We start from the raw sequence: 23,453 nt of genomic DNA, 5'->3' as shown, positions 1-23,453 counted from the left end.
GGGATATCGCACGGACGTCCAGTACGTGAAATATAGGAAGTTCACGTTGGGTCAGAATGTAAGAAACTGCTACATTTTCGGATGGTTTAAAATTATACGATGAGCATTCCCTGATGCGTGTTTATGTATGGAGCAAAATTTATGCAACTGTGATTTTTTCATGCCTGGTTTAATGATGACCACCTACACCTAGTTGGAAAGATTTACCAGGTGTTATTTATCATTTGGGCTTTTACTCGAGTGCTCATTTGAATGCACATTTTGTGCAGGAAGCGCATCCAAATTTTCAAGCGGGCATTTGACACATTCTCGCGGTCGGAGGTTCTTCTATTTATTGCACTCACGTCTGGGCAAAGGGGCAACTCTCCATTCACTTTATACAGGGATTTGCATATTTTCCTCCTTTTTTGATGCAACGTGATATTTATAACTGAAGCCTCTTCGGTCTAGTGTGGGAGATATTCATAGCGCATAAATAGTGAAATTTCGGGCACATTTGATGTAAAGGTTAAGAGTTTAATCAATAATTCAGATTTTCCCCGCAGACAGCAACACTATTAATTTTTTGGCTCTTTTGAGTTTTGAGGGTGAAATATTATGGAATATACATCAATACGGGCGATTCACGATAGTGCGCCACCAAGAGTTTGCAACGCGTTGGCCAATCATAACGCGCGAAATTGTGGACCCTTTCCAAACCTGCATTGGGTCGAGAAATTTCGCGCATTGTGATTGGCCAACGCGTTGCAAACTCTTGATGGCGCACTGACCAGTCAGAGAGAAGAATCAAGAATCAGTGACGTCATCCCGACCGCGAGAATACGCGCCAGTACGCGATAAAAATATGTCGCGTTTGTGTTCACGTTTGCGTACATAAGCTCATTTTTCTAACTGCATAGGGGAGCATTCCACCAAATCGTTGCATTTCTGCGCGCGAGCTCATCAATATTTTGTTATCCCACGGGATTTTTACAATAAGATAATCAGGAGGCTTCATAGAAATGTTTCTTTCAATCCCGAATTTAGGACTAGTGATAGTTTCCAGTTCGGGGTATTTCTTTCACAAAAAGCCCCAAATTGCGGGCCTATTTTGGGTAGAGGCGGGCGGCTATATTCAGAAATTGGCGCTTAATTTTACTTCTATTTGGGGGTATCTTCGTTCGAAGGCGAATAAAATTTTTTTTCGTTGCTAACCCCCATGAAATTGAAACGAAAAGTGATCTTCTGGCCATAATCTTGAATTTCCAGTGAAAACAGAGAGGCCAACCTCTTCATGAGAGTCAACAGGCGGCGCTATTTTCGGTCCGATTTTGCTCGGTTTTCCATGGATGCGTATCTGGTGTAGTGCAACCAAAAGGATTTTCCGTTAAATTTTTAAATTCAGAATTTCTTCACTGTAAATATCTCTCAGAAAGGGTTGATTGCTTACTTACAGATGTACTTATACGACAATGAATAACTAAAGGACAGCAGGACTTTTTGTACAAACTAAAGTAACGCTGAGCTTCTTGGGATGACATCACATGAAAATTCCATTAGGCCCTAGTATTAAAAAACAGGGAAAACGCAGTAATGGAACCCAAATTGAACATGGATAACTGAGACACATGGGTACATTTTGAAGGTTTGTATTACAATCATGCCATCGCAGCTACCATATAAAGCTGAGGTATAACTGTCGTGACTGCCATTGGTGACTGTCCTGATGGATTGGCGGATTGAAGCTACCGTAGAAAAAGCCCCCTTTGTAAAATTGAAGAAACCCGACGGCTTTGAGGTCTGCGCATGCGAAACACCACCCTACGCCATTAAAATACGACGCAAGGCGCTGGGGGACGCTGGACCAACAACTCGTTCTATTTTCCCATTTTTCTACCAAGAGTACTACTGGTAAAGCATTCCCATCGTTATCTCTGCAAGTATCTGTGAATCCCAATTTTGGATGATTACTTTTTATTTGGCAAAAGTCAATACCAGTATTGATTTAGACCCGCTAAATCCGATTGTATGATGTACACGCTGATGTGTAGGCCTAGTCCTTCACGCTGTATTTTTTAAGAATACAATTTCGCGTTAACTTAGTGGTACCCGTCAACGAGCGGCAAATCGTCAACAAGTTATTTATGCAAACATTTTACATCTAAAATATTTATTAGACTCATGTAAATCATATTCAGTGTATCACATTTATCTAAAATGATATTTTAATGTGGTAATTTGAGCGATAAAGTCAGGCCTACGGGCCTGGTCGCGATCTAGCCCGACCGGCCGCCATCTTGTTTTTTGCGTGGACGGCACAGAAAAGAAAGATGGCGGCCCCTATTTCGAAAAATTAAATCAAAGCCATGTTTGTGCTGGAATTTTTTTCAGGCAGACTTACCGAAACGATGGTTACTTTTCCCATTTTAAGTCTTGTGCGGACATCCCAGGAAGTTTTCCAGTCAGTTACTGTTATGGAGCTGTGCGGTCATCTACCTAGCCCCACTACACTAGTTTGGCACAGACTCTCACTCCCGATCCATCCTTAGCCACACATCCGTATACGCAATTTCTTGTCGGCGTATTGAACATTTCGGCGCACCCACTTATCAACGATAGCGCAATTTCTTTTGCATACGAACATGAATCTTGACCTTTCCGCTTTCTAAAAACCATTTATTGAATGCTTTCACTCATGTTATTCAGGTATTTTCCAGTCTTTTTGCCTTTATCCATTCAATCTAACGGGCTCGCTCTCACAGTCGCCATCTTTGAAATGAGGTCCTTGAACATTACGTCATTGACCCCCTTCATCGTCTCGACGGCTGTTCCATGTCAAGACATATGTATTACACGGATTGAGCGACAAGATACTACATGTACCAATGGGCTCTTCCAAAACTTTGGCAGCAGTTTAAATGTCTCGACATGGTAGAGTTTTCCGCTGTCCTGTACTGTTGTAGTGTTTCTACAGCAAAGCATGGACAAGTCGTGCTATTAAGTTTCAAGGTAGAGAGTCTAGGGTGAACAGGAGACAGACATTTACCTCTTCTGTATGTTTAACCCTAACTGTTCCAAACCTGCCATACTCAAACAGCGGGTCTTGTGAGGTTTTGGCAGGTTTGGTACCGTACTTGATGAACCTGTTGAATTTTGTGAGACTTTGGACGAAAGGCTCAGGGAGATGGTGTTGGATTCTGTGTGAGTTGGGACACATACGGGTCATCATGTGCAGTGTCTGGCTTGCTGTACCAATTGTTGGACTATGCTTGATTTTGTCAGGTTTGGTACTGTTCAGTGCAAGTCATCCTATACTGCATAGACCCATCCATACCATATCACTCAAACTCCAACGGGCTCATTCTGTTAGGAGTTTTATCAGGTTTGGTACAGTGACCTTCATGTACAAGTACATAGACAAGTACATGCACCTGTTGGATTTTTTGAGCTTCAGTGTGCTTTCTAGTGCAGGAGCCTAGGGGGTTAGGTTAATAAGCCTTCAAAGTCAGTTACAGCATGTTTATTCGCTTGTAGCTGGGCTGCTTAGTGTAACATTGTGCTTGTGTCGTGACAGAACATTCAACTGTTTTCATTGAATTTTAAAACTGACCCGAAAGGAAGATCTTAATTTTGTTACTTCCAACAAAGCATTTTCCACCAAGGGGCAACAAAAGTACAGTGATGCCTTGAAGAAGGCCAATGAATAGTGCATGGGCAGTGACACGGAGTTCTATTTGAGACTTCCTTTTTCTGTTCTAGTAAAAATGAGTCGAGTGTACATTGGCCGCCTGAGCTATAGTGCAAGGGAAAGGGATGTGGAACGTTTCTTCAGAGGTTATGGTCACATCAGAGAAATCAACCTGAAGAATGGCTTTGGTTTTGTGGTAAGTCTAAAGAAAATCACCAGCCACTATAAAGATGGAATGTAGAGGTACAAATCCAGCAGTAGTGTTTGAGGCCTTTTAATATTTATAAATGTAGTGGTCAGTGCATATTTGTTCACTTGCAGTAAATGTGCTAACTTGTCAATGTTCATCCCAGAATTAATTCAGAACTAGTCTTAGGCCATCTAAGCTTGTAGCAAAATGTGGAAGTCTTCAACAATTCCTTGAGGTTAACACGTTGGAGAGATGACACTGAGAAATATCAATTGTCTTTGCTAATTTAAACAAAATAGGAATTCGATGACAACAGGGATGCTGAAGATGCCGTGTACTACCTGAATGGGAAGGAACTCTGTGGTGACAAGTAAGAAATCTAGCTTTCCATCACTTATGTTGGGTCACCACCACTTTGCGCCAGAGGATGCGTAAACACAATCTGGCCATATCTGTCCAAAGCTTCCATTTGTTTTGTGCACGCACAAAGTCTGTGGAGTCCAACATGTGTATCAGACGTTTGTAGTTAATCTTGCTTTTTTGAAAGGTGGGATTTTTGGCCACAAATAATACCATTGGTAAGCACTTGAAACTATTGTGCCTTCAATGTCGTGCTCTATTTCTCTGACATGACTTCCATTGATCCAAGCCCTGGCTAGAAATTGCACTTGATGCTCAAGATCAAATATCCTGTGGCCAAACAGCCTCTCAGCCACTACGAAATCTAACAGCGGTATCGTTCCATGGGACCAGCTCCTGTTGTCTCAAAGGCAGTGTTTGGCTGATGTCGATTGCCCAGTGCAGCAAAGTCCCCACAGACACATACAGTCGACTCTCGTTATTACGAAATCTGCCATAATGCCGGTTGTAACACACAAGTCTGTGGTCACGGTGAAAACGTGTACAGTTCTATGGGGACAAAATCTGTTTCAGCGAAATCGCATTGCCCGAAATTCCTGTAACAACAAATGGTTTTCGTGAGTCCGTTGCCTGAAAAACCATTTTTGACAACCCATTTATAACGAGCGTTTGCGAATCGCGCTGGTGAAAACACGTGCACAGTTCATCACGCTGGTCCGCGCCGGGCCGAACCATTGCCAAAGAAGGCATGAGGGCACATGTGTTTCCTTCCTCGACTTGGTTTTTGCTGATTGTTCAGGGTCATACACTGGAATGCCATTGAGCTTTTGTGATGGAAACAAGACGTTTGATGGATTATTTTGTGAGTCAGTGATTTTATGTAATCAAATATGCAGTAGCCTTTTTTTTGAGCAGTGAAAATTGGTTTATTTCCTCTCTTTGTGCAAAACAAACCATTATATTCTTGCACTCAGGGTTTTCACAAGAATGTTAAACACGTAAATATGAAGCCAGCATTGAACTAAAGGCCATCCTGATGGTCATTAGCTGGTAAAAGTTTTTTTAAAGCCAGATTTATGAACTTAAAAATCACGTTCATTGTGATCTTATTCTGTTACAACAATACATTATTTAAAGAGCACCATTAAAGGAAAACATGTTTTCTCGATTGTATTTGTTCAAATAAATATGGATCATCCAAATCGAAGGCAGTGTCATTTGTCTTCAGAGCGCAGCTATAACAAGCGTAAAAGGGCTTTTTTCTGATTATGGGAATTCTGAACATGCTGAATGTAAATTGCGTCATTCTGAGAAAACAGAAAATGAGGGGAACCCTCGCCCTGTGTTCGTAGTGGATAAACCCTTGTGCGTGTCAAACAGCGCATTGTAGCCATTGTTTGGCATGCTTATATGCACGTACATGCGTACATGTGCATCATATGCATTGTACAACAATGCACTGAAGCCATTACACTGCATTCCACCTAAAACAGATTTCGGATACAACGAATGTTTCTGTGTGGTCCCGCAGATTTCGTAAGAACGAAAGTCGACTGTACACCCCTTGCACTTAGCTGTGTCTGACAAAGTTAGGGTTAAGATATGTCAACAGGAAGGAAGTTACGGTAGAGCCTGCTGCTGTCTGGACAAAGTGACAAAGAATGCCTGGGTCAGCTTTGGAAGTGTGCGTCTACTACTCTCTGTAATTCCTTTGTTGTCTTAAGAGACGCTGAAATAATGTTTGTCTTCAATAGGGTGATCATTGAGCATGCTCGTGGCCCAGCCAGAGGGAGAGACGATCGGTATGGCAGAGGCTTTGACAGAGACCGGAGACCAGGATGGATTGATAAGTAAGGAGTGTCTCCTCTTGAACCTCTGATTTGTGATTTCAAGCAAACAACATTGCTGTGCCAATCTTACATTCACAGTCCTGGTTTTGATTCATTCATGTGTTCTGTTGCTGTAAGAAGGATGAAACAAAGCATGCCAGGTAAGATTCGTTGTTGGAATTTTCCTGTGGCTTTGATGACTTGCTCTTGCAACAACAGGTCTAGCGTGAGTTTATTAAGTAACTGCCAAGTTTTCTTCTGCAGTCCCTCAAAAATCTTCCATTGGACAAAAATCAATGTCAGGGGGCATCAAACCCCGTAGTGATGGGATTCTTTCTCTTCAACCTTCAAAAGATCCCATAAACCACCTAATAAATTCTGAAGCACCTGGGAGAGTTGGGATCTTCGCTATGTACTATTGAATCCCAACCCTCCAAGATCATCTAGAGTGCTCCAAACTTTTTTGGAGGATTTTGAAGAAGTCAAAGTACATGGCTGGTGCTGTTTTTTTTAACTCAGGGGGGGGGGGTTTAATGTTCTGAAAAAGTTATGTACATACACTGTGTAGAGTAGAAAGTACGGTTTTGGGTGTATTGAGGAAGGTAAGAATGACTTGGTAGTTAAGATTAATGCACTGAGAAAAGGAGATGTCTGTCGTGGAAATGAACAGCATTAATATGAAGTTGTACAGGGAGAGACCATTGTGTGGAGCGTTGTTTAAATGAATTTGAAAGTGCAGAATAACACAGATGTGTGAAGTGTTTTAATTTAACATTAAGGTTTTTCAAGACGCACACTCTGTAACATCTGTACAAGTATCTTGAATTGTGTAAATATCCCCTGATGACTTGGATGGCCGAACTGAAGGAAGAGGGAAAAGCCTGCCTGACCGAAGAGATTGTCATATGCCAACGTAATCTATATTTTCCCTTTGTTCCTTCAGTGGCTCATCATCTCATTCTGGTCGATCAACTAGGTGAGGCAACCAAAAAACTTTCCACCTTCCAATCATTGAGTAAGAGATAAACGTTGTTTTCTTAAGCTAAGTGAGCCTTACACAAGCTTTGCTTCAAATTGGCAGTTTCACCGAACGATGACATGTTCATCGATGAGATACACCACCCTCGATCAGGAATGTTAGAAGCTATTGCTAATTTCTGTTTCATCAAGCTAGCCTTTCTGCTGCAAACACACACGAAAAAGAATGTTTTCAGAAGTGTTCAGAGGTCAGCCACAAGTCATTTGGGGATATGTATACTAACAACACTGAAATAATACACGCTAACCAGTTGAAAATTAAGTGTTGATTGCGTGTGAACTTTTTCAATGATTTGCAGGTATGGCCCACCTGTGCGCACAGACTACCGTGTTATCGTGGAACGCCTGTCCAGTCGTGTCAGTTGGCAGGTAAGCCGCACATTTTTCAACTCGGCCCCCTAAAAGTTGACTTCAGAGTACACCTCTCGCCCAATAGTAGCACTCAAAATAACATGGGACTCATTTTAAAAAGGTTTCTACGTGCCATTCATGCATGACCCTTCTTTCTTCATCAGATTTATCCTCAGATTTTGTCCCAAAGTTTCTACTTGTTTTGGAAGTAGGGGACGGGAAGGATTTGATGCTTTTTTTCTTTTTTTTTCAAATCATTTGAAATCCTCTCATTTCATTGTGTTTACTTGAACCTAGAGGCCAACTGACCATTGCAATGTTGTCCTTTCTTCAGCACTATTTTTAGCGACTGAGATCATGATGGCCCCTTGTAAAGAGCCGCGAGGGTGTTGTCTCTCTAGCTATGCGAGGGAAGTTGGTCTCTCCCCGGTTAAACCCACTAACGAGGGGCTTACAGGGGCTAGGTTGCAGGCTGACAGAGGATGATGGGACCATCGCTCTGAGGGGCTTGAAGGCTCGACAGGGTCCTGGTTGGCTGGCCGCCCGCAGCTGTGGCTTCTTTACCAGCTTCCCCCTTAAAGATTGCGAGGCAGAAGGCTCACTCATTGTGGCAGTTCTGGTTGGAAGACCACCACCTTGCTGTTACCCTGAAGGATGATCTATGCAAAATCACAGGCCAATGACGGCATGCTTTTTTTCTTTTACTCCCAACCAAAACGTCCACTTTTTTGTTGGTTCATAAACAAGAAAATGAAAATCCCTTATCAGAGCAAAAATGACTGTGTTCAAATCAAACATTCTGAAGATGAAGATTCCAAAATTTATGTATTCTTTCCATAAAGATTATAATGAAGAATTCATACGCATGTGTTATTACCAACCAAACAATTTGAGAAAATTGTTAAAACATTCACATTTTCAGTTGACCCTTAATGTTTGTCAAAATTTTGATGGCAGATCTAAATTCAAAAATTTTGGTTTTCTTTCTTTGCGAAGTCACAGTCAATACCATCGATTAAAATATCCATGAAAAAAAATGGAACACTTTTTAAATGAAAAAAGTCTCAAAGTTTTTATTGATAAAAAACCAAAATGAAAAAAATTACCATTTGCCATTGTCCAAATCACATTGGACACAGAAGCGCACCTTAGGTGTGTCACTTGATGGTTCGACTACCACCTACCACTGCTCCCTTCGGGGTGCCATAATCTGAGCTGAAGGCTGGCTGGCTGGCTGTCATGCTATAGTGACCGGGACCCCACTTGTGGGGGCCTGTCTGGCTGTTCTCTCATGGGTCTTGTGTGTAGCGGTCTTCCCCCCAAATATCATGATGGCTGGTGAGAGCCCTGGTCGGCCTTGCCCGGCTGCTGGAAGGTATAGTAATGATAACCAGAGTCCCCGTTGTCTGGAAGCACTTTGGGGGAAAGGGTATGCTCGCTGGCAAAGAAAGAAAAAGAAAAACGACTCATGAAAAACAGGGCAGTACAGTTTTGTAAGTTGTGAACAAGCATTACCTGCCCTATCCTGCAGGGAGAATTTGAAGTGAAATGTATGCTGAAAGAGCAGGCACACCACATTTTAGGGGCGAAGATCCATAATCTTTGTGCCGTTGTCACACCCTTTCCTCCAGTAGCCAAGGACTGTTTTGTGTGCAGGGTCAATTCAGGGCAGAGTACTAGTAGCTGCAGAGAGATGGAGCTGCTCAACTTGGTTCGACACGTCAAGCCCAGCCAACCAAGCCAGTCTCCATTTTGTTTTATTACAGAGGAGGTTTTTTTTGTTTCAGGTTGTTCACCGCTTCCTTCCTTGGCAGTGACGAATTGTATTTATTTTGCATGATGGGGACTTCAAGGTTGGTTTAAAGTAGCTCACTGCTTAGCAGTATCAGAAGGATCTTGGTGACTTTGGCATTCAACCTGCATTCTCTCATATCTCTTGGTCATTTATCCCTCATGCATTATGGCTAGTCTTGTGAAGAGATTGCCTGAGTTATCTCGCATGATAGGCCTGTTAATTTGGTGCAAGCCACTATAAACCAACCTTGTATGGATTGTGAGTGCTGGGCATTCTGCAGGTAAATATGATAGTCGTTAAAAAAGGAAAATGAAAATTGAGGCGCCTAACCTTTCATGCTCCCTGTTTTTCTCATTTAAGTTGCAACCTGCTGTTGGAAAGTTTAGATAAATATCAGTTGAGATGGTTATCAGTAGGAAAAAATTCCGTGCCAGTTCCATCATTTTAAATCTGCTTCGAGGTATTTGCTTGAGAACGAAAGTTAAGGGCTTGGATTAGACCATGGTAACAGACATTAGGGGCTTGGAGAGCAGTTTTTGGAATAGGAAAGCTTAGAATACTAGGCTTTTCTTTGTTGCAGCATTTATTCAAAAGCAGAAGACTGTCATGGGTTCATTTCAAAGGGAACATTTTTGACATGGATGAAGATTTGAAAAGGCAAATACAATCCTTGCAAGATTTTAATGCTGCTTGAATGTCACCTTGCATTCTGTTACCATGGGCAAAATGTTTTGGTACGTGTTCCACATTGCCTGTCTGTTTCATACTCTCCATCTCCACAGGTTTGATCTTGATGCACTCACTGATGGAAATGATACCTTTTTGTCACCATTTTGTCTCTCCTTACCAAGCATGCAGCCCACGTGATATCCAAATGCTATGCGGACAGCGGAGTGTTATTTGTTTATTTTAAAGTACCGTAAAGCTGTGAATGTTGCACATGTTGGTCACCTTTGAAATGAAAGCCCCTCATGATTGTGTCTGTCTTTGGTGTGTTTGCGCTCCTGTTCTGCAGGACCTGAAGGATTACATGCGACAAGCTGGTGAGGTTACTTTTGCAGATGCACACAAGCAGCGGAAAAATGAAGGGTGAGGGTTTTTTTGCTGTGCGCTTGGGTTTAAGTGAGAGATCTGAAGTCATCTGAGGTTTAATGTATGACATTGCGTGCCTAAAAACGTTAACACGTAAGAAAAATGTTTAAAGAAGCAACAGGAAAGCTTGCCTCTTAGGAGAGTGTGAATGACTGCGGAAACAAATGTGTTGAGAGACTTTGCTTCAACTGTATGTGCCAAAGTGATTTACAACAGTTATAGTGGGCCATCTGTACAAAGGTGGGTGTTGCAACGTTTTGCTGTCTGTGGCTGTGTGAGGATGTAAGCAAGACTTGGTTCCTGTTATGGTGACATCCTTGGAGTATTAAGTGTCATGCTTTGGTGTACACAAACTGAAAATGTGGGCCCATCTCGTGGCAATAAAATGTTAACGTGACACTTGGGTTGCTTGTTTTGCAATGCTGACCTCCACTCCACTGATCCCTCAGTTGACAGATCCCCAACAGCAGACACAAACTTTTTATCCCTGATTCTCTCCAATGGCAGAATTGTTGAATTTGCAACATGGTCGGACATGCACAATGCCATTAAAAAACTGGACGGAACCGAGCTGAATGGAAGGACCATCAAGATCATTGAGGACACCCAACACAAGAAGAGGTAAGGAAATCTTGCATGGAGAGAGGTCTCGCACTGAAATAACCTTCCACTTGGCCAGGTCACAATTATGTTGTATTTCGCCAACCTATGTTGATTATCCTGATGAGCTTACTTGGTTTTGTAGAGTTGATGGTATTGCATTTAAAGATTTTCGCAAGCCTACAATTGGGGTTTGTGAGCCCACCTTAAATATTTTGGATTTGAAATGCTGTACTGGTTATTGTATAGTCTTATTACAAGATTCGGCTACCATAAATTTTGCAGTACATTTTGATGTTGATGTCAAAGGACATACGAATATTGAATTCTGTATGATTTTATTTTCTGTTGATAGACGGGACTACTCTCACAGCCGGTCACGTTCCCGTTCCCGTTCCCCACGTCGTTCCCGCTCGCCACGCCGCAGCCGTTCTCGCTCACGTTCCCCGCGCCGGTCCCGACGCTCACGGTCCGCCAGCCACTCCCGCAGCCGTTCCCGCAGTGTCAGCAAGAGTCGCAGCCGGAGCAAGAGCCCCAGACGCAGCCAGTCCAAGTCGCCACGTGCCTCACCACGCAAGTCCCTATCGCGCTCGCGTTCCCGCTCTCTCTCACGCTCCAAATCCCGATCGGCAAGCCCCAAGGATTAAGATGCTGGAGTGACTGATCATGGGCACAGTTGGATTCTAGGTATTATGGTTGGCATTGTAGTTGGAACAAAACCTTGAGAGGAAGGATTTGAAGTTAGTTGGTCAGCTCCTGAGTTTGTTTTGATTTATCCAACAAGATTGCCTATGTTTTTGGACATGCTAACATGTATTTGATTTCATTCATGTATGAATTTGGCGCAGTCTGTAATAGCATCTTATTAAGAAAGAACTCCTGAAGAGGGGTCTCAGTTCTTGTTTTGGATATTTAATGACAGAGAGTGGGTTGAAAGAATGCCTCAGTTTTATGTACAGTGTAAAAAAAAGTCATCCGAGGGACTGTCATTTTGAATAATTGACCAAGCCAGACTGACAAATAGGACATACAGTTAAGGGATGTTACTTTTTAAAGCCAAGTGGATATTTTGTTTTAGCAGCTTCAGTTTACTGAAGGAAAGAGCTTGTCAGATACATGTAGTTTTGTTAGTGGCAAATTTTTTAGTGGATGTGGTTTAAGGCAACTATTGAAGTAAGGTCTAAAAATCCCGAGGTAATGTGGTAACGTTGGGAAATTGTGTCACTTGGCAAGGTAGTTTTGACATTTCAGTGGAAGAGGAGTTCTGAATTTCCTGTGGTACCCTGGGCTATGTCCAATTTGAAAAGGAGTTGACGCTTTTTAACTGTATATTAAATGTTCTGTGTTGGGTTTGCGCAAGTTTGGTGTCCCATAAAGTGTCATAACAGTAGGGTTTTTTGAGGGCGAGGTGTAAATGTTCATTTTGTTTTGAATGTCACTTTGGAAGATACTGTCTCCCCCACTCATGAAGTTTTGATATTGCTGAAAAATTTATGCAGAAATAAGGCTGTGGACTTGGGGTTTTCTCACATTTCGTGGCAAATTTTTAGTTACATTCGTTTGAAAGTCATGAAATCGGCTTGGAATAAAGGACAAGGGTGCAGGGATCTTGATGTGTTCTTGTTCAGCATTGGTAATCAACCTGATTTTATACTTGTATTGAGATGTCAAGGGAAGAAGAGGGATAAGGCGTGGGAGCTTATTTTTGAGTGGTTAGTTAAATTTGTGTATGCTACACCCTTAATGCATCAGATATGGTGTTTTTGTGATTGAGAATAAATTTTGTTGTACCTTGCATTCCAAGATTTCGTTGCAAGTGTTATAAGTTTGGTGCTTTTAACCCTAACCCTCCTCAGTCCTCCAACAGGTGAAGGATTGAGGAGGGTTAGGGTTAATGTCCGTTTGCTTGAACTGTGTTCTTATTCAGAGACTGGCTTCTAAAGTGCATGTACATTACTTGTGTGGTAGTGAAAGCAATAATGCCCATCAATTTGACCGCCAAGGGCAGCAGTGTTAACTTCAGCTGAGCCAATTCATTTGAAACTGTCCATTTTAAATTAGGGGTGTGCATTTGCGGGTATTTTTAGAACCGTGTACCCGTTTTTTGTTAACATCGGGTACCCGGGTACCCGGAAAAGAGATCGCCTGATAATGGCATTGCGCGCAACCCGGTGGATCACATGCCCGAAACACGGTTCTTTTTGGTACCTAGGAAGCAAGCAGAACATTGTTCTAAACGTTTGAGTTAATCTCTCCTACCTTTTTATCACACGGAATTGTTATCTTCAGTTTTCAAATTTTGTGTGGATGTATGAAACAGAAAAACAAATCTTCACGGGAAACGTCAGAAAAAAGAACAGAGCTGCAAACCACGTACATGATATACGCACCTGCAAACGCTCAAAGGAAATGTCCCGGATGCTGCATGACCACGGACACGCGGAACGCATGTGGCGTGAACGAATGGTGAGCGCTGGTCGTGTCACGTGCGGACCAGATCAGTGCTCTGTACGTCACGGGTAAAAAGGCTCAAAGTTTTATGTACAAAAATACCACCGTAACTCGAACAATGCCCACACCATTACATCCACTTATTTTGAAGTTTCTGATTCAAAAAACCGCCACCAAAATGCTTCAAACGGCGTTGAAAGAATCGGAAGTCTATATAGGGTCAGGAGTCATCGCAAGTTCATTTCTTTTCTGACGAGGACCAGTACGTTACATAAATCAACGTAGCTGCAACTGTGTAATCCTGGCTTTCAAGACGCTGAAACTAACCTGATTGCAACGCGGGCCCAATTGTAGTCCCCTTCAGGCAGTCCAATCGCTGACACTGCAGCAGCCATGTGACCGTAAAAAGAAAGGTCATGTGACCACACATAAGCAAGCCCAAGTGAAAAAAAATAGCAGCGCTCCATGTTGTTAAATGACTAAGCGATACGAAAGTTTTTCCACACGAAGGTACGTACCACGATGAAGTGGTTTAGTTTTATAAATACTTTTTCAGGATAACTCCATTCCCCTGAGGTTCAAATTGTCGAGATTTTAATGCATAAGTACTTCGACAAGGAAAATTTGATTGGCCGACTGTATTATGACTTGCACCTGTCAACATTTTCTTTTTTTTTTTGGAATGAAAAAATACTTGGATTTGAAATGCTTTAGTACATACAGAAAAAATCATCCTGCTTTTTTGGTCAATTCCTCATCCACAGTTGCGGTGAATTACTGAGGAAATTCAAGTTGCTTTAATTTAAAATAATTTTGAAACGGAATATTTCTTGGTATAAAACTTAACTAAACTGGTTCTCTGACTCTTTGGGTTTTTAGCACACATTTAGTGCTTTGATTATAAAAAGAGGCCGATCAACCGCACAATCTGTGCGTGATCGCTACTTACCGCACGCCGTGTGGAGTCCAAGTACCGCAGGAATATTACACAATCCGCTCTCGCTTCGTCGTCAATCCCGACATAAAGTAATTTTCATTCATATTGTTTTATTTGACAAAAATACTCTTAATTCAAACAGTAAGCACTCCTTATTCTGCACAAAAGTCATTTAGGCCGACAGGGTTTGATAGTTACAAATACAGTCATGCAAGTGTACATCAACAGCGCTCCCCCCTCATAAGACAAAACTCCTTCGGTCTCTTGTTCATATATGTTTGGTACAGTCAGTTTCCTAGTTCCGGATCGCGAAAATTATTCAGTAAGACTGCAGCTAAAAAATCCTCAAATTCGAGTGAAATATGGTCAGAAGTCAACTTTGTGTTTGGATATACTTTAATTTTTTTTTTCAAAATCTAAGCTTTTATATTTGGATTCACAGGATCGATCGACGAAAGTGATGATGACACCTTTCCTAGTTCTGGATCGGTTTAGGATCGAGACAAAAACGTCTTCACAAATAAAAAGTAACCACACGAAAAATCCATTTTCAGCCAAAACCATTGTAAAAAGTTGCTTTTCTAATAGAGAATCTTTTAATTTTGAGAAAATTAGATGAAAAATAAGAATTCTAATGAATTAAAAAGGTAGAAATTGCGTACGGTTTGACTCGACTTTTAAACTGTACAGTGAGCTATCAACGTTATCCTCCCCGCGCCGCACAGTTGACGAACCCATTACGTCACATACATTTCTGCTGCGCCCGTGTAGTTGAGTTCGCAACGACTTTGCGTGGTAACGCCGCGCGATCCGAGAGTGGGGGAAAAGCTTGCAGTTTTCGCTAAATTAACAAAAACAGAAACTCTAAAAAAGTCATTTTAATTAAGTGGACATTAGATGCAAAGGTTTATATGACTATTCAATTTAAAGAAATATTTAAAATCACACGTTGCGAGTGACCTATCGCCGGTGAATTTTAGTGGTTTTTCACTCTTGTGAACTAGGAAATTCCGGAACTAGGAAAACGACTTGCGGTACAATGGGCGGAGTGGGTAACAAAATTAGCTGTCGATCTCCGAATTCAAGTTTCATGTATGACCGCGGGACCGGGTTTTCATCGGCACGGTGGTTTTCCATGAAGTCTGTCCTTCAGTAAGAAATTTCACAGACATTTTATGCATGAATGTTTGTTCCTAATTTATTTACTTTTTTACGGGTACCCGGCCCGGAAAAATGGAACCGGGTTTTGAAATCGACGGGCGGGTACCCGGGTACCCGGCACAGGCCTATTTTAAATACAAAACTTGCAAGGTCTTGCAGTAATGCGAACTTCGTTCTGGCTTGTCCAGGGGAAGCTACATTGAAAAGACGGGTCAAATACGTACACACCACTTTATCATGTACCCAGCCGTTTCCAACCTTTTTTGAGGGGACAGGGAGCACTCATTGGCCATGAACTTACAAACTATGAACAGGAGGAAGGTGGCAGTTTTTTTCAAGCAAATTTGTGATTTTATTTCTTATTTTTGTTTTCTTTTTTCATACAATATTTTGGTGGAGGGGAAGTACTTCCTTTCCCCATGATGCCCACACAACACCCTATGCCTGCCCCACTTGGACTGATATGGAAAATGTGACCAAACCCCTGACGAGTCCTGGGATAAACATGTATGGCCATATTTGTATATCTTGTATGCGTCACCCCGAGGACCTTGAGACTGCATTTGGAACTTCAAAATGTGAACAATATTCTCATTGGGGGCGACCACATGATGAAAAATGTTCATTATTTTATACACGTAGACTTGGTACATGTACACTTTTCATACAGTACCCTCCTTAGAACTAAATGTTGCTTTGTGGCCAAACTGCTGTCAGGTTGGGATCTTTGTAAAGTTCCACAATACAGTCATGCACACGGGTTAAGGAAGTGGATATTCCCGATGAAATACACAAACCACAATGGTTGCAACTTCGAAGTTCATGTACAAGCTCCTATATTGAATAAAAATTTGTGCACGAGAGGTATTCCCTTGTACTTGCATGAAGGTCCACCAGGAACATCTGGCCTGGCATTGGAGTTGCCAATACTGTTTTTCTCCTGCCGAGTCTGATTCTTTTTGCCTAGCATGACTGACCCATTGGCACAACAGCCTAAGAATAATTCCCATAACATTACAGAGTCTCTCCGAGCTATCAAAACACCATACTACTGCAAAACAGAACTATAATGTACATGAACCTTCCTCTTTAAGACCAGCGCATATAAGCATTGATATAAGCCAAAACTTGTTACAAAACCAAGGAGCTGTTCATAAAAGTAAATAGGGTGTCACAGGAGGGGGGAATGCCATCCACCATACACTCTGACCAGAAAGTTCACTTGGAACTAGGGTGATATTAGAGGGATTCCCGAGGACAAGCATGAAAAGAACTCGGCAAATCTGAGAAACCATGAAGGCCATAGCCCTGTGCGATGTGTAGGTGTACATTTTCAGTGGGCTGCGCTCACAGTTTGTCCTGTGAAAGGGTCCACTGACAGCCCCTAAGGGTGAACTTACAAATTTTGTCAACCTGTATAAAAAGGTAGAAGGGTAGAGCAAGGTCACAGCTCATGCTGAGCATGTACACCAGTGCATCCTGGACGTATACTTCAGACACAAAAACTTAAAAAACAATCCAAGTCATTTACAAATTTCCTACTCCAGCATTACACAAACTTTAATGTATTTACAAGAATTAATACATGTACATGCAGTTTTCCTGCCAAAAGTGCATGTTTGAATGGAGGTTTTTTCCTTGGGGGGAGGGGATTGCTGTTGCTGAAGAGTGAAGGATGAACGGTAACCAGGACTGAAAATTGGTGATTACTACACTCACATGCATCAAGCAGGTGTTTCAGCGTTCCGACTCCGGCATCATTTGTCTTTGTACACTAAAGCAAGTTAAATCTTGCACCACAGTAAAGGTTAGCCACACACCTGAAATTGGTCTCCAGTTCAAGAGCATCCAACAGTATTTTTAATTTGCAACAGAGTGATCCATTCAGCCCCACCCTATGGTCTACCGACCAATCACAAACGTGATTTAAGTCTCAGAAACAACGCAAGCATAAATGCTTGGCCATGTGTGCACAGGTGTACGACAGGTGCAGATGGCAGTGAGCACATGCACCATGGCTTTGTGGAGAAGCTAGTGCTAATTGCTTGTGTGTGCAGTGGGCAGGGTTTACTGGATGGGTATATTCAAAAGAGAATAACGAATTGTACATTTAGTTGGAATTTGGTGCCAGGCAGAGCAGACAGTAAAGCTTAAAATGCAGCATCCAATCCAAAAATCTTGCGACAATTTGTGTGGTGACATGATATCCTGGTATCTATCAGCACATCGACAAAGATGGTATACAGCAAAACATAAAGTATCAAAGCCACGGGAGGCTTATCTCCACAGTGGCTTTATTTGCAGTACAACAGTTTCTGTTCTCTTGGTGCACTTATTTTACAGTGGACTGCAGAGCTAATGACAGACTGGTCAAGGTATTGTTGCACACTGACGCTTTTTGGGGGGAGGTATCCCCAGAGTGTCTGTCTGTTCCTGCATGAACTGGGCCGTGTGGGTTTTTTTTTAAATAAAAAAAAAAAGAATCCTCAAAAGTATTGTCCGGGAAAGTCTTCAATTTGAACAGTTGGACATGGATCACTGCTTGGCGGTGGCCAGGGGATTTCTCAGGACCAAGATGACGCTGTCTCCTCGCAAGAACATCTTGGAGATGTAGCGGTCCTTGTTGACGGGCTTGGACTTCTTCTTCCCTTTACCTGCCTTGGGGGTCTCTGTCCACATCTCCTTCACATTTTCCAAAACCATGTTGCAATGCCTGTTAACATTAACAATGCAAAACATCTAGTTGAAAAAGGAAACAAGTTATTACACTTTACACAGCTGCATGAGGCAGGTGCCCGTGTGTTCAATGGGCACTGCAGGAACTGTGGAAGGCTCCGTGGGGGCAACTCACAGTCGCAACAGTCAGCAAGACACATCCTGCATATTTTGCAAGTGCACTGGACACAAAGTGCACACGATAACTATGTCAACTGGATGCATACAAAAACCACGGTACCTTTACATGACAGCGGTGGTGTTTCAGTGTCCAACACTCCCTTAAGTAACTATCATGTTCTGCAGTTTGCACAAGATTACAGTTGTAAGTTCTCAGTCACAAGTCTTTGCCCTGTCCTCTAGTCGCTACTCTTTGCCTCACCTGTCAAATGCCTTGACTCTGCCCAGCAGTTTCTTGTTGTTGCGGCAGTTGATCAGGACCTGCGTGTTGTTCTTGACGGACTGTGTCAGGACTGAAAGCGGGCCTGTGTTGAACTCTTCCTCTTCCCGCTTAGCGAGCTCCTCAGCAGTCATCTCACTCTTGGGTTTTGTTAACAACCTTGGAATCAGACACAAGTGAAACCAGTAACTGGGGGGGCCTGTACTCCCTTTCCGTGACTTCTGATGTTGAACTACATGTATGTAGTAGATTTGCCTGCTGCGACATCCAAGAGCCCATCCGCATACTCTAGCCCTAACCCCCAAGGATTGCTGGCCCTAACCTTCCCCATTCACACAAAGTTAAACACCTATCAGACTTTGTGCACAGAGGCTGTTGGACTTTTTTTCTGAGGTATGCCAAACCCATTGCAAAAGCCAGCTGTTATGGGTTTACCAGACCTATTCCCACCGAATTAAATACTTTACAACTGTTTAATTGTGTGTGGTTGGGGAAGGTTAGGGCTAATGACTGTTTCCCAAAATGCCATACACTGTCAACACTGCACCTACATTGGCATCTGTTGCATGCCAAGTCTTAATCCTCACTCTGTCTTTTTGACCATTTCATGCAGTCCTCAGAGCATTCCAACTGGCACCAATATGTGGGTTGCTTTGCGGTTGCTGTGGTTTCACGTCATGATTCTGTATCCATTCCCACACATGTGGATTTGTGTACAGTCCGAATTTGTTTATTTGGAAGCAAGGAATGCCAGTGTTTACTGTGCAATTTGGTTACATTTCACTGGTTCTCAGCCCAAGAAATGATGGCACCACTTACATGTAAGTCACAGTCATTTGCCTCTGACGTGAAAAAAACAGTGGGCAATTTGGAAGAGATTTTTCATTCGTTGTTTACACTATTTTGGGAGATCACTGTGTCCGCCATACTTCTAAAAGGCTAGCGAAGAATAATGTTTAAATTATCCTAACATGCCCAAATTATCTCCAACCATCAAAAACAGCATGTTCAACTTCCTTACAATTTCAAATGACTAGCAGGTGTGTGTTTTATACATCAATCTATAAAACAAATTTTATGCATACTCCTGGGAAAGTGGGCAACGAATGTGGAGTTTTTGGAAAATTCTTTCTTAGTGTTTTCCAAGTGAACAGGATGAATATTGCCTAGGGCCTACCTCAAAATTTTCACTATTAAATTTGACTTTTTAGGACATTTCAACGCTTTCAGACAGTCGGACAGCTATAAGGTCAAATGTTGGAGGGAAATATTGGGGGAGTTTCATATACATATATGGACAACATTAATTTTTCTGTAACCCTAACCCTCCCAAATCCTTCTCTGCAAAGTGGAAGAATTTGGAGGATTCAGGGTATATGGCAAAAGTGCATGGCTGATTTCGAAGGATGTCATACGTGAAGGTCGTGGATTAGACCTTATGTTGTTTGTGCTTAGTCAAGCACAAATTTAGCCTGATATTTCTTTTGAATCAATTGCACAGCTCAAGAGTGCCAATTTACACTTCCCTCAACATAATGAAAGGAATTGCCGGAGGATTCTGAAGGATTTGGGCAGTTAGGCACACCTCCAAATGACACTTTCAAGAAATTTTGGAGGATTTGGGCTGAATGCAATTTTTCATGTTGAAAATTGGAGGATTTCAGAGGATTCAGGATGGTTCCTTGTAAAAAGGCCTAGGGGGTTAGGCCCTTTTTTCTAGGGACCTTTCTCAACCCTCCAAAATCCTCCAATTTGGGGGGGGTGTGAAAATTGAATTCTCTGTCAATCCTCTGAAATCCTCCAAAATGTCTTGGAAATGTTACTTGGAGATGTGCCAACTGCCTCAATCCTCCAACTCCTTTGGCAATTCCTGTTATTATGTTGAAGCAGTGCGAATGGCATTCTTGAGCAGTGTGGTTGATTCAAAAGAACTGGCTGAATTTATGCATGACTAAGCAAAAACAACAGGTCTAACCCACGACCTTCACGCACGACTTTCTTTGTCATTTAACCTCAATCCTCCAAAACCAAAGGTTTTGGAGAACTGAGGGTTAGGGTTAAAACATTACAGAGCCATCAAAAAGAGATAACATGTCCCCCAAAAATGAAATTTAACAAGGAAAATTTAGCAAGGTCATGGTGCACCACCCTCTCGTGGACAAATTCACAAAAATCATGCAGGGTCGGCACATGCGTGCCGATGACTGATTCTTGAGCACAGTATGTCCGGTAGATGTGATCACATCAAAAATGTACGCTGGACATGGGGTGCTCAGGAATCAGTCGTCGGCGGGTGTGTGCTGACACTGTATGCTTTATATGTATGGTCCGCTAGAAAGGCCGGCATGCCGTGATGTCACCTCCAGGACATTAACATGCAGTTCAAATCACTATTTGAACAAAACGGCGACATCGCGCTCGACGACATGACCGTTTCTAATTTGAAGGGGAAAGTTTTCTTTTCTTCCCAAATGTGAGTAAAGAGTAAACCTTATCATCATTATTGAAATCTTAGATTCTCACTTGATCCTAAGCCGAGTGCATTAGACAGTTTAAGGACCAATTTGGAGGTGAATTTGGAGAATTTTGATTCAGGGTAGGAGCTAGTTTGAGTGAAATGATTAATGGAAGCAAAGGAAGGCACTTGGACCCTACTATTGCACAACCATATCCAAATGTTAAACAAGGTGATTTGTAGGGTCCAAGTTACTCGGACTAGTCTAAGTCTGATGACAACAAAGACAAATCATTGACAACACAAAAACAAAGACAAATCATGGAGAAGGGACTATTCGTTCCTCCATGGAGAAAAAAAAATTCTTAGCCTCTGGCACACGAACCTGCTCCTGGAACTGCAATCAAATATCAAAAGTTAGGAAACTATGTATAATTATTTTGGCAAAGCAGTACTGAAATGTGACCTACCACGACAAAATGGGCATAAAGTCGCATTCCGCTCTTACCTATTGTGAGGTTTCAAAGTCATTTTGAAGTGGAGGTCAATTTTTTGGGGGGGAGGGGAGTTGAAATATTTAGAAGAATTACCAGTTTTCTGTGTCATTCCAAACGTTTTCTGAGAATCATATATTTAAAAATGTCATGTTCTCAGCAATTTCGATGATAGCATTATTCATGCCTGGTAAGAAATGTTGAAACAATGTCAGGAACAAAAGCCCTGTTCGCACTGGACTTTTTCGGGGCAAACTTACTAATACGATGGGTACTTTGCCCATTTTAACCCTGTCTCGACGGATGACGGTAAGAGCCGCTGTAAAAATTGAGATCCTCAGCCCGCTTTTCAGCTATTATTTTCGGCCCACGCTCGAGAGAACACGGTGAAAGAAAGCAGACCCTGGCTCTTGTGTCTATGGTAATTGGTCTTTGTGTGTAGCCCAGAAATGAAAAGACCAAATTTGCATCATAATTACCAGCTTCACAATAGTCCTCACTTTGAAAAGAGGCAACGGGAATGTGGAAGCGTGAGTAAAGCTGCATGCCACCGAACAATGAGTCTTTTCACTGTGTAATTCAAAGCATGCAGAGCACGCAGGGCCACAAACTGAGAATTTGCGGTTTGGCAGGTGGCCTTCGTGGCCAAGCAAGGCTGGAATTCTCAGAGTCGGCTTTCAGAAAAAAGTTCCCGTCGTCGAGGGATTAAGTCCAGTGCAGACGTCCCCAGAAGACTTCCTCTCGGTTACTTTTCCCGAGCCGCGCCAACTTCTGGCCAGGAAGAATTCCCAAGACACTTTTCCCGAGACAGAAAGTCCAGTGCGGACAGTGTGAGACGGTAAAAGCAGCTCAGGGAAGCGTACATCCGGTTTACTGGCAAGGTCAGGCTCACACGAACCCTGTGCATGTTCGTTGCAAGCGTCCATACATGTACATACACATACATACACACACCACGAAGCCTAATTCTGGTTGCTGTGCAGTGATTTTGTGTTCTAGAGTCTCTCGAATGATGGCAGATATTATTACTAAGACAATCGGAAGTTTAATTGGGGCCATCAATGTATCATTGGAAGAACTGTCACGACCAGAAGTTTGTAAAAGAAGTTGGGTTAAAGGGTGAACATGAAAGGTCACTCAAAGCACCCTCATGTGCTATTATAGTGACAGCTTGGTTACTTTTCCCACGTGTCTCGGTAAAAATCCCCGCGTCGAAAGTCCAACTCCAAGTGCGGACGGTGGTAAAGTTTGCCCATTTTTGATTTTCCCATCGGCTCGGTAATTCTCGGAAAATAAAGTCCAGTGCGGACAGGGCTAAAGACCCAAAGCTGCCAAACTCATTTCACAGTGTCGTCATATTTTCTACCTTAAGTAGAGTTCCATATACACGTACATACGCCTGCCACTGGACAGCTGGAATTGTGAAAAGCTCTTTTCCTGCTGACTTATAAAACACCAATATCTCAATTTTTGAATATTCCGACTTTCAGCTCATTTTGTGGTGACAGGTCACAAATACGAAATAATTAAGTATACAAGTACTATGTAGGGCAAGCTTTGCAAAAACTGTTTTGGTACTAAAGCCTGGCCTGCTGTTTTCAGGCTGTACCGGTACTACAAATATTATTTGAGGAATCGTTAAATTTAGTAGCATATTTACAGAAATAATGCAAAAATGCCACCACATAATATTAATCAAGTGTTAAACTAAATATGCTTGAAAATATAAATAACTTACGACATGATTTTCAGCTAGGATGCAACGGATTCCGTCCAAAACGAGTTCCAAGGTTCTCGGACTAAGAGTGCAAACGCGTAAATAAAACGTTTCGCAGGCCTAGTATGCAGCGCAGCCGCGCCGGGCCGGCCAGGCGGCCGGCCGGCTGCAGGCTGCATGCATTGACACTATGTGTAGTCT

The 23,453-nt window shown here is 42.3% G+C and overlaps 2 protein-coding genes across 4 annotated transcripts; one reads left to right on the top strand and one right to left on the bottom strand.

Moving 5' to 3' along the window:
- Positions 1-1,749: 1,749 nt before the first annotated feature.
- On the top strand, positions 1,750-12,725 carry LOC110975229 (serine/arginine-rich splicing factor 6-like). Of its 3 annotated transcripts, none has more exons than XM_022227521.2 (9): positions 1,750-1,890; positions 3,739-3,863; positions 4,157-4,227; positions 5,972-6,067; positions 6,990-7,022; positions 7,384-7,453; positions 10,246-10,319; positions 10,830-10,943; positions 11,278-12,725. In XM_022227521.2, the coding sequence occupies exons 2-9, from the start codon at positions 3,744-3,746 to the stop codon at positions 11,567-11,569; spliced, it is 870 nt and encodes a 289-aa protein (XP_022083213.1). In that variant the 5' UTR covers positions 1,750-1,890; positions 3,739-3,743; the 3' UTR covers positions 11,570-12,725. The 3 variants fall into 3 exon arrangements, with proteins under 3 accessions (XP_022083213.1, XP_022083216.1, XP_022083214.1); XM_022227522.2 differs by having other exon boundaries at positions 1,811-1,915; XM_022227524.2 differs by lacking the exon at positions 6,990-7,022.
- Positions 12,726-17,005: 4,280 nt separating this feature from the next.
- snrpd2 (small nuclear ribonucleoprotein D2 polypeptide) lies at positions 17,006-23,434 on the bottom strand. Its single transcript, XM_022227528.2, has 3 exons — positions 23,274-23,434; positions 18,569-18,745; positions 17,006-18,184 (listed from the first exon to the last, which is right to left on the bottom strand). Exons 1-3 carry the CDS (start codon positions 23,276-23,278, stop codon positions 18,007-18,009), a joined length of 360 nt encoding a protein of 119 aa, XP_022083220.1. The 5' UTR covers positions 23,279-23,434; the 3' UTR covers positions 17,006-18,006.
- Positions 23,435-23,453: the final 19 nt, after the last annotated feature.

Source organism: Acanthaster planci, linkage group LG01 (assembly GCF_054643075.1).
Source record: "Acanthaster planci isolate LZ-2023a linkage group LG01, COTS_SCS, whole genome shotgun sequence".
NCBI lineage: Eukaryota > Metazoa > Echinodermata > Asteroidea > Valvatida > Acanthasteridae > Acanthaster > Acanthaster planci.
The sequence above is the reverse complement of the archived record's forward strand: the minus strand, read 5'-3'. Positions and strand labels throughout refer to the sequence as shown.

Coding starts and splice junctions, on each gene's coding strand:
- LOC110975229 (XM_022227521.2), top strand. CDS start 3,744: ATGAGTCGAGTGTACATTGGCCGCCTGAGCTATAGTGCAAGGGAAAGG. Junction 3,864..4,156: donor AGAATGGCTTTGGTTTTGTG/GTAAGTCTAAAG, acceptor TAAACAAAATAG/GAATTCGATGACAACAGGGA. Junction 7,454..10,245: donor CCAGTCGTGTCAGTTGGCAG/GTAAGCCGCACA, acceptor CCTGTTCTGCAG/GACCTGAAGGATTACATGCG.
- snrpd2 (XM_022227528.2), bottom strand. Junction 18,185..18,568: donor AGAGTCAAGGCATTTGACAG/GTGAGGCAAAGA, acceptor TAATGTTAACAG/GCATTGCAACATGGTTTTGG.